Raw genomic sequence first — 11,826 nt, forward strand, 5'->3', positions numbered from 1 at the left:
ATTTTTTTTTCATTTGGACATTGTTAGGTACATTTGCACATCATGTGCAAAGCACCTACTGTGAAAGCCCATGTCTGTCTCTCTGTATGAAACCACTCAGCTCCTGGATGTAGCGCACTTATTTTTTGCATTGAATTTATTGAGACAGTTCAATTTTTGTTCAGATATCTTGAACAGATGGTGCTGTACAAAGATTTAAAATTTCAAAATTTCCTATTGAAAAACACTGGCGATTTTGTAAAATTGTTTATCTTCAAACAGAAACATTCTGTGCAACTTCAACTTATAGTTAGTGTACTGTTTCTATTTTATTTTAGGAACATTTGCCTGAACTTGTATATTTTCTTTTACTCATCTGACAGCTGCTCAGATACACAATACAAGCGAGTCAGGTGCACGCACACACACACAGACGCACACGCACACACACACAAACAGTTCGCACAGTGGTTCCCTACTCCTGCTGCTTTAGGTAAATTAACTAATAGACTACAAAAAGTTACTTCTCTGGAAATATATGAATGGAAAAGCAATTATATAAAGATATAGAAGACTAAATTGATTGAACAAATTACCCAAGGATTATTATTATAAAGAACTAACCTTACGAAACTCCTGCTAAATGGTGTTTGAACTAGTTAACAACACAGGAAAGATGCAGCAAGCCTCTGAGCTTCTTACCCACCATGTACTGTTTGTATTCCTATTATACAAAAAATCAATTCCTTTCAAATTTCTTGTTTATATAATTTGAATGAAGTGCTGCATTTTAATTAATATTACTAACTTGATGGAGAAGTTACAGTGGCATGCAAAAGTTTGGGCACACTTGCTAAAAATGTTTGTTACTATGAATAATTAAGTGAGCAGAAGATGAACTCATCACTAAAAGACAAAATTAAATATGATGCATTTCTTTAACATTTTAAACAAGATTTAATTTTTTTGTTGGTATTTTGTACCTGTAGATGATGGAAATACAAATGAAAAGGGTCTGAAGCAAAAAATTTGGACACCAGCCCAAAGTATGATCGATCCACAACCATACTTAATAGTTGGGGAGGTATTCTTTTCCTGGAATTCTATACCCCTTTTTCTCCAAACATACCTTTGCACATTGTGGCCAAAAACTTGGATTCTGACTTCATCAGTCCACAGGAATTGCTTCCAAAATGCATCAGGCTTGTTTAGATGTTCACTTGCAAATTTCAGGTGCTGAAGTTTGTGGCTAAGATGCAAGAAAGGTTTCCTTCAGCTGACTCTATCATGAAGATCATATTTGTTCAAGTGTCGCTGCACAGTAGAACAGTGCACCACCGCGCCAGTATCTCCTAAATCTTCCTGAAGGTCTTTTGCAGTCAAAAGGGGATTTTTATTTGCCTTTCTGGCAATCCAATAAGCAGTTATTTCAGAAAATCTTGGTCTTCCCAGACCTCAACTTGACCTTTACCGTTCTTGTTACCTGCCATTTCTTAACATTATGAACTGAGAAACAGCTACTTGAAAATGCTTTGCTATCTTCTTATAGCCTTCTCTTTCTTTGTGAGCATCAATTCTATTATTATTTTCCCCCCAGAGTGCTAGGCAGCTGCTTAGAGGAGCTCATGGCCGTTGATTGTTGCAACAAAGTTTGAGGAGTCACGAGAATTTATACAGCTTTGCAATTTGCATCACCTAGGGTTTCCTAATGATGACTGTGAACAAGGCATAGCCCTAACAAGCTAATGAATGTCTGAGACCTCAGATATCTCGGTGTGCCCAAACGTTTGCATTGTATGCGTTTCCTTTTTTCACTGTACAATTCTACAAAGCAAAAACAATACACTAATCTTGGATAAAATACTGAAAAGAAATGCGTCATCTTTATGCCTTTTGGTGATCAGTTCATCTTCTACTCACTTAACTATTCACAGCAAGACATTTTAAGAAAGGGCAACCAAACTTTTGCTTGACACTGTATTTCAGTTCCTTTTCTCCTTTCATTCGGTAACATTGATACTGATTTTATGCTAGCATTGGTCATTTTGTATTAATAGATATGGTTCCATAAATACATTGATGCTATTTTTGTAATTTTCTCTTTGTATTCCACAACAATTGATTTGAAATTAAATAATCAAGATGTGACTTAAGTATAGATTTTCAGCTTTAATTTATAGGGTTTAACAAAAGTATTGCATTAAACTTTCAGAAATTACAGCCATTTTTCCAGAGTCCCTATATTTTCAGAGGCTCAAAAAATAGGACATGTGACTGACAAGCAGTTTCATGGCCAGGTGTGACTCATACCCTAGTTATGATGTGACAAATTAAGTAGAGAAAAGGTCTGAAAAGGTCTGGAGTTGATTCAAAGTACTGAATTTGCATTTGGTAGCTGTTCACTGGAACTCAACATGAGGTCCAAAGAGATGTCAATGCAAGTGAAGAAGGCCATCATAAGACTGAAAAAACAAAATACACCTATCAGAGAGATAGCTAATAACTTTAGGAGTGCCCAAATCAACAATCTGGTACATTCTTAAAAAGAAGGAAAGCACTGGTCAGCTCAGTGACACCAAAAGGCTGGAGAGACCACAGAAAACAACTAAAGTGGATGATCGCAGAATTCTTTCCTTTGTTAAGCAAACCCCCTTCACAACATCCAGCCAGGTCAAGAGCACTCAAGGAGGTGGGTGTATCACTGTCAAAGTCTAGAATCAAGAGACATCTTCATGAATGTAAATACAGAGGGTTTATCTGTAAATGCAATCCACTGGTAACACTAAAGAAAAAAAAAAGCCTGTCCAGTTCTGGAATAAGGTTCTTTGGACAGATGAAACCAAGATCAACTTGTATCATAATGAAGGGAGGAGAAAAGTAAGGATAACAAAAAGGGACAGCTCATGATCTGAAGCACACAACATTGTCTGTATATACCTCCAAGTCAATCAGCTGATGTCAATCCAATGGAACATGTTTTTCAGTTACTGAAGACAAAACTCAAGGCAGAAAGACTAACAAACAAGCAGCAACTGAAGGCAGCAGCAATAAAGGCCTGGCAAAGCATCTCAATGGAGGAAACTCGGCATTTGGTGATGTCCATGGGTTTCAAACTTCAGGCAGTCATTGAATACAAAGGATTTTCATCCAAGTATTAAAACAATACATATATATTATTTCTGAGTCTCTGAAAATGGAGATTCTGTGAAAAATGTCTTATTTCTGAAAGCTTAAAGCAATACCTTTACTAAACCCCTTATATTAAAGCTGAAAGTCTATACTTGCGTCACATCTTAATTGTTTTAACTCTTTCAGGGCTGATGTCAACTTTTGTCAAAAGGAGGAGTTGACGATGGTAATCAATTGTAAAGTGTGACAAGTACCAACCGTTATGTTTTAGCTGGATTCTCGTTGCTAGAAGGAAAGTTAGCTTCATTGGTTTGACCGAGATTTCCTGCGCTCGTGTGAGTAGTAAGGTGCAAACAATGGCAAAAATGACACTGACATAATGGCGAGAGATCAAAGCGAATGCGTAAAGCAAAATACCCCGCAGGCGACATTTTGCCTGTTATCTCTGAACTGGACTATGACTTGTTGGACTCCGATTTTGATACAAGTGATCGAAAACGAATGTGAGGTTCCAGCTTCAGCTGATCGGTCCCCAGCTAGTTGTGGTGCTGACAATGTTCGCCAGGAGAACTGCCACTTAACAATGAGAAGAGGTATAAACGACATTGCAATGCACTACAACCATGACCGCTGATGCTGCCCCAGCCATGCGAAGACAGCCTGGCAGCAAACCTGCTGCACATTCTTGGCAAACTGGCAGCCACAGCATGCAGCAACAGACGTTTTATGTTGATTTCTGTGTGAAACCATTGCTTTTCAGAAACTATGTTTTTTGGAAAAAATATTCAGCCCTCAAAGAGTTAATTTCAAATCCATTTTGGTGGTATACAGAGAGAAAATTACAAGAATGTCATCAATCTCCAATTACTTACGGACCTAACTATATTTTTCAATGGCTAATTATTACACTACTCTATTTGGTGTACTTTCAAAAATGTTTAAAAAAATTGAACAGACACAGACCTTCCACCACTAACACACATCAATCAATGTAATTTTCACATCACTTGAATTGCAATATGTTGTGTATGAAAGCTACTGAGCCAACACAAGTCTATTTGTGTTCCATTTTTAACTTCATTGTAAAGTGCTGTTAAAAAGCATGTATTTAACAGTCTACTAACACATGTAATCATATCATTATTACTTTTGAATATGATTCACTGTTATAAAACTATTCAAGAAACAAAAATGTAATAACCAGCTATTGGATAAAGTAAATAAAATGTGTGAAATATTCCAACCTTCATACAGTAATCGGTTAACTAGGTCACCGAACACAACTGAATCTTGTGCTATGTGTATATTGTCTCACTTGTTGTAAAGTCACTGTAAGTATCTACTCTTAAAGAATGCTTTCATGAAATTAGTTCTGATAGGGCAGAAAATTCATAACTGCAAAAAGGAGACTTGTTACAGAATGGAAAGGAATCATCTTATTAGCCAAGTATGTTTATATATACACAAGGCATTTATCTTAGTGGCTGCTTACGTGGACACCTTAAATACATACATATAGCCCAACTATTTAATGAAAATTTAAAAAGAATAAAGTAAATTAGATTATAGTTCTTATACATCAACAGTCCTTAACAGATGATCTAGTAAATATGGATTGTAAGAAAGATCAAAGAATAAGATTTACAATAATTCTCATAAATTATATGAAAACTATTGCATGAAATATTTTCTTTACTAGTTCAAGCTGTATATTTCCATTCATTCTTCTGCATCTTTTGTATTATATAGTAAAAACTTCTAGAATCTGATCAATTTGTTATTAAGGTCACTTCCACTTAACAGCTAGCTCACTATACTTTATTATGAGGACAACCTAACATAACATTTTCATAAAATAATGTTCCAACCCACTCAGAGATGGAGCCTATCATGGCAACATAAGGCACATAGTATGAACAAATCAGTCTGAATATGTTATTATAAAATCTAAACAAAACTGAGAATCACCCTAAAGTGAGTTTAAATACGCCAGCTTGCTCACACGGATCTGATTGACTGTAACGATCTAGCCAAAGCAGTCTACCAAGATTCAGTTTGTCCAGCCTATTTTAATTGTTAAGCTGATAGCAGGTCAGCCCTGGGCAGTCTGTACAGTTGCTGAGTATATCTCACTTAATTTCCTCAAGTATTTCAGTTTTCAGTATCAAACTATATTATGCATTCTGTATTTCTTTTCCTTTTATGTATTATATCCCATTAGAGCCACGTTGAGGAAAAGAAATGAACTGTTCTCACTGAAGAGTGTGGTGCTGATACCATGGCTACTCACTAATTCAGAGCTCAGCTACAGGTGTGGCACATGTTACTTGGGCCTCTCCTGCTACTGTAGCTCCTTTAACATTCAGTGGTTGGTAGTACCATAGAATGCTTTTGTAGGAGAATTTAAATATAGAATATCCCAGGTAAGATAGATAAAAATAAAAATGAAATTAGACCAATGTTGCACAATGTAGGAGCTAGCCTTGGACAAGGTACTAGTCCATCTCAGGACCCATTCACACAGGGACAGTTTAAAATCGCCAGGTAACCTAACATAAAGCTAAAATAAAAAATAATGTGCAACAAAATTACAAAAAACACAGTGCTGAACACAAAGTAACAAAAATATGTTAAAATGTACAGGACTCTGATTAATGTTTTCAGTCTTTTTTTCCCCATTTTTTGTAGTATCAGATTGACACAAAGTCACATAAACTTCATACCCATGTATTTTTGCCTATTTGGCTTTTCAATGAAAAAATGAAGGTCAGCTTCAAGATAAAATAAATGTGGACATGTCAATTTTCAGTTTTGTGTTTATATTCTAGGTAAGTTGCCCTCTTTTGCCCAACAATATTGCTCAAAATGTACAGTCGTTTAATTTAATTGGAAATGCCAGTTTATGCCAGTTCACAATGGTTAGAGCTTTAGTGTAATTGGCAGGACGTTGGATGCTTTCCTAGAGTTAAATCCCACCAACAGGGTTCATGTCATGTGTACCTTTGAGAGAAGCTAAACACTCGCATTATTGGTTATGTCTGAGAAGGAAGGCTCTATTATAAGATAAAAACACATTTCACTAATAAGAGAATTTGATTTAAGGCAGGATCTGGCCTGACTGAAACACTGGCTTCAATGGAAATCACCACCTGCACAACGGGATGAAGTGCTCGTGTACATTGCCCTTGCAGGCCTTCAGTTTAACATTTTTTGTTGGTTTTCTTTGGTGTAAATGCTTCGGCAGGGATGAGGAGACGGGAAGGTAAGCAGCCTATTTGTAATCCCATGTGGATTCGCTGCATGACTTTAATAGTTTGTTTTTTTCTTCTATTACTGTTCTCCCTTCTTTCGTACAGCAAATCCCAGTCTCTTACCAATGCCTTCAACATTCCAGAAACCTCGGCGACTCCCCGTTCAAGCCTTAGCCAGGATGAAGTGAAGGCCGAGACCATCCGCAGCCTGCGCAAGTCCTTTGCAAGTCTCTTCTCGGATTGAAAGCGGCCACCCTCAACTGACATCCACGACTGAAAACAGAAATGTCCTCTGAGCCTCTGTGAAGAGCTACCCTCTCCATGTGTGGTACTTCGAATGAAGAAATGAAAGATACAAACTGGAACCACAAACTTTGTATATAAACACACAAACACACACACACTCACACGAAAAATGAACACTTCTTTACCAACATAATCAAAGATTCATGCATGTTTTGCTTTCTGCCGTTAAATGTGGACACTTCTCACAATGACATTTACCACAAACAAATCTCCTTATTTAGTACATTATGGAACACTGCCCTCTTTTGGTAATACAAGGTAACAAATTATTTATGTTTCAATTTAATTTTCCTTACTATAGCAGTTTCCCTTAGACTTCATTTAAAAAAAAAAAAAAAAAAAAGTATTAAAGTAGAGTGTAGAGGCACTACATAGAAATCCTATTGCACCAAAATTAGTGTTAACATTTCTTAAGAGATTATGGAGATGTCTAGTGCGTTGGAGTGTTTTAATACAACACATGAGCACTAAGTCAGCGAATACACATTGCTGAACTATGTGAGTTACTGTTGTTCTAGTTTAAGTCCAGTGATGCTGAGCCATATTCATCATTACTTTCCCTGACAGAGCACTGTGCTTCTTTGCCCCACTTTTTATGGCCTTTCATTGTTGGCTGGGTTTTCTTTTACTGTATATAATGGGATCTGGCATTGGTGGTCTCTGATAACAGCAAATTTACTTTTGGTTAGACATGTAATTCCTACTATTTATAGCCTACTATAAATTCTCGAGAATCTCAGCCACATGATTGTGTATGTACTGCGATCAGGTATTAATTGGTTGGACTTTAAAAATGAATTGTTCAGGAATTGGATATGACTGGTGTGAAACACAGTCAGCAGTTATCAAAATGTAGAAAATGGTTACAAACCTTACGATAATTATTAACTGTCCCATAAAGATCTGGGTCCTGCCTTGAGCACACTGCTGCCGACATAGACTGCATAAAACACACAGAAGAATATCCATGCAAGAATGTAACAATCAGTGAACCTACCTGGGAGATTCCCCAAGAACCCAGCATCTCTACATATCCCTCAGACTGTTAGCCAGTGGTCTACCAAACATATAGGCAGCACACCAGCACCACAACTTTAGTTTGACACTGATGCACACAAACCTCCAAATTGCCCACAGTACTGCTGAGCATCAAGAAGTGACTCTCAAAGAACATGCAGTTTCTGTAATAAAATAAATGACTGAATCTCAGAATGCACACCACTGAACAAAGAAAGGAACTCTACATACACGACAAACTTTATTTAATTTTTCTTGCATATGCAAGATCGGTTATTTCCTCCTCTTCCTCCATGGCCTTCAGTAGATTTTTTTAATAACTGTTTAGGTTTCTGTTTATATTTAGAGTATCCCCCCCCCCCCCCCCCCCCCCCCCCAATAAGAGGCTTACTGTTCTGTACTTTGTTTTCTCATCCCTGGACATATTGTTATTCATACAGTTAAACATCTACCATAGGATTGATTTTCTTTTAATCGGTGTATAATGTTGAACTGATAAATGACTCTAGAGGGCTGTAATAATAACTGAATACCTCCTTTGGCATTAGTTATCTTGCGCTCTAACAACTGAGTTGTTGGGACAACTTGGCTATTAGTTAAAAAAAATCTTGATGGACTGAATGGTCTTTTATTTCTCAAACATCTTATGTTCACTTTATTATCTAAAGTTTCCTTAATTTAGATAGGACATCAAAGAAATGAGAAGTGCTCTTAACCAAAGATATCCCCACCGTGAGAATTGCACCCAGCCATGCAGCAGTCTATTCATGTATGTATATGGCACCTGGTCTTGCATACCAGTGAAAATAAAGTTAGAAGAGCACACGGACAATCTTGTTCCAAATCATAAGGGATCCTTCAAGTTGAGTTCTTCAATTCAGTTGCCATTAGCTCCCCCACCCCCAACCTTTTTCACTGCGTCTTTGTCATAGAAATGTCTTACTTGTTTTTTGCCACTATCTCTGAGAGGTTTAGGTAATGAAGCAATTTCCACACATATGGTGAAGGCTGTGGCTCTGTTGCAGAGCACATTATACACTGCTGAAATATCTTTTTTTGCCCACTTGGTGGAGCAAAATTCTATGCAACATCCAGTTTAATGGAAATTATCTGTATGATACTTTCTGCCTGTGTTTTGGTTAGCACCCCCATCCAGTTCTGTTACATATTCAACGGTTTCCATTTTACTCACCAAATGTCACAGGCAGTGGTAGATGTACATGAACAAGTTTACTGCCAAGCTCTAGGTTCTTCAGGATTAGAGTATTGTTTTATTTTCCTTCTACTCATTTCTCCCATTGAGAATAATGGCAAGTCTGTAAGTGGACAGAAACTTTTGGGTAAAATGAAACTGATAATTTTAGTTTGGAGCATTTAAAGATACCGCCTCCTGTTCCTATTTTCACACCATTTCTACAACGTGAATATGGTTTTAATGTTTGGCTTCAATGAATCCTTCTCTGCCTCATCTGTTTAAGTATTATTTGCCATATAAAACTAACTAAAGAAATATAAAAATACATCTTAAGATCAGAAAAAGAGGGAAGGGGGACTTACAAACCCTGATATTTTTTGAAAGTCTAATAGAAGGAGTTCAGCAGTTTTCTGGGCTATTGGAGCTTTTCATTTAATCCAACCCCCACCATCCTTGTGTGGCTAAAGCAGTGGCATCACTTCTTTGCCGATGGCTTCTGTGCCATAGGATTTCTGTGTCACTTCACATGTATTTCTCCCATTCTGTTTTCTATAATGTAGTATCATGGTTGTTTTTCCATTTATTTTGTAAAGCTCTTCACTTTCACTTGTAAATACAGTCCCACTTCACCCATGCATCCAATGCGAAAACTTGTGATAAAAGTGCAAAACTGTGTAGAAGTTGTACTGTATGCAGTAAAATCCGATGAAGTACTGTACAGTTAGTGAGTATTCACCTATGAACCCTTTGTTGACCCGTTTTTTCTCTTGAAGTCTCAGTTTTTGTGCCTGTGATGCTGTCTGTGTGTTCTGGAATGCCTGCTCTCTTCTCTTTTGTTAAATCTTTTCATAAGCTTTTGGAGTCCCTGGTTTATGCTGTTCTAGAGCATTTTAGAAGCCTCATTTCAGATCAGTCTCACAGCATCTGAGAGAGCTGAGCTGTTGAATTAAAAAATAATAAATTAAAAAGCTAAAACCTGAAGCTACAAAAATAGGGTTAAATCTATCCAGTCTACAAATCTTCCATAAAACCATTCAACTTTAAAGCTTAAAATATATCAGGAGTGTGCTTTTGCAAACTAATACATCTAGAGAATATTTACTTCCACCCTGTAGTGGACTGCTATTCTGTTCTAGAATGGTTCCCTTTTTAATGCAAAATTCTTTCAACATAGGCTCCATTTCCCTACAACCCTAAAATGGAAATGAATGGGCTATACTTGCATTTAGAAACTATGTAGGCAGGAGAGAACCCAACAATAAGTAAGCAATCAGGCAAGACACAAGATAACCCCCAAAGAAGAAAACTGCTCGTTGTCACATTTTCATCTTAGTGCTCAGTGATTCCAGAGCTCTAATTTAGTGTCAAGTAGTGTGCTAGACATCATTAGCTCTTAAAATAAGTGAAATGGTAAAAGGGGAGTACAGCACATTGACACAGCTCACAGTTTGTTTTTTAAATTGATGCCAGAGCTCCAGCGTCTACCATAAAATAGAATTCCAAAGGTTATGACAAACTCTCTCTGGATTTACTAACTTGATGGGTATGTAAGCAGGCAAATAATACAAAAAGGAACTGGAGAGGAGGTTAACCATCATTTTAGTGGCTTCAAGTCCAGCTGGCCACAATGCCTATATTATCACTACAGTATCAACAATCAAATGATAATGGACTGGGTGTTAGAAATAATTTTAAAGCGGCAAATAGGCAGTGGACCAAACTAGCGGGCATTTAAACAAACAGATACAGCTCTCTGAGTGGTGGGATTTGTTATCTGAGATTTTGACTCAGCTCAAGCAACAGCATCCACTATCTTTTTTTTTTTTTTTATTCTGAGGTATACATAAATGGTGCAATCCTGACCAATACCTATATACCCTCTGGGAACAAACATTCAGAAACATGTATATTCCCAGTGCAATAAAGCAGTAAAAATGATGTGCATTTTTGACTGTTGTGAAAAACGTTTTTTGAAACATTTACTTTGCTGATTGAACTCTGAATGTAGTCGAAGTCTTGTAGTGCAATATTATGTCCTGCAGTTTGGAATGTTGTGTTTGTTTGTTTGACACCTGTGTATTCTAAAAATTATATAAATATATAAATATATATAAACAAGAACTGAACCCATCAGCCACTGCAGAGTTACCGTGACCAAGCTGTGTATCAAGTACTTTCCTGTAAAAACATATCTTTAATGTGATTGTAGTTGTGACAATAAATATGGAAACCAATTTCTGTGCTATAAGATTCTTTCAGAAATTATTACAATAAATCAATTATTAAGCTATCCAACGACAGCTACTTGTTCCCTCACTCCTTTTCTGACATGTAATTAAACAGCATGAGGTAAACCGCTAAACACTGGGGAACATTACTGTTTTCTGTTTAAAGATATGGCATGCTGGCACAGTAGTTCGCACTGCTGCCTCTTGGCCAGATGCAGTCTGTGTGGGCTTTCTTCCCAAAGCAACTGAATAGAGAACTATAAGCTTGCCTGTATGAATGTACCCCAAGATGTACTGGTGCCATGTTCATTATTGGGTTCTGTTGGCACCTAGTTCTACCAGGATATTGAACTTGATGAAACACATTGAATAATGGATGAATGAATGAGTGGACTGAAAATTGGATTAAACCCAGTAGATTTTTCAGTTATAAAAATTGAAATCAAACTATGTTTAATTGTTAAGCAGAGAGAGTTTCCTGTAACCTTGCTTATGCCTTTGTTTAGCATATGGAACCTTTTTGTCCTTAATGATTTTGGTTAGAGCATACCAAGTAAAAATAAGGAGCTTCAATCCAGGAAGTGACTTCTAAACATAACATGCTCAAACTCCCTTAATTTAAGTTAGAGTCACTGGGGTCTGCAGTGATCTGGGAATGCTGAAGAAGCCACTCACACAAGGCAAGTTTGGAATCACAATTAACCTAACACATTCCTATGGG

At 37.0% G+C, this 11,826-nt stretch overlaps 1 protein-coding gene across 4 annotated transcripts in view; it reads left to right on the forward strand.

The window, feature by feature from the left end:
* syn1 (synapsin I) overlaps nucleotides 1–11,111 on the forward strand; it is a 326,193-nt gene extending 315,082 nt beyond the window's left edge. Inside the window, exons 13-14 of one of the 4 annotated variants that reach the window (XM_051933641.1) lie at nucleotides 6,353–6,370; nucleotides 6,503–11,111. In XM_051933641.1, coding sequence (XP_051789601.1) covers nucleotides 6,353–6,370; nucleotides 6,503–6,533 — 49 coding nt within the window. In that variant the 3' untranslated portion in view covers nucleotides 6,534–11,111. Of the gene's footprint in view, nucleotides 1–6,210; nucleotides 6,371–6,464 lie in introns of those variants that run through there. The other 3 variants (XM_051933643.1, XM_051933642.1, XM_051933639.1) reach the window with 3 other exon arrangements.
* The last annotated feature ends 715 nt before the right edge of the window (nucleotides 11,112–11,826 follow it).

This window comes from Erpetoichthys calabaricus, chromosome 11, assembly GCF_900747795.2.
Source record: "Erpetoichthys calabaricus chromosome 11, fErpCal1.3, whole genome shotgun sequence".
Lineage (NCBI taxonomy): Eukaryota > Metazoa > Chordata > Cladistia > Polypteriformes > Polypteridae > Erpetoichthys > Erpetoichthys calabaricus.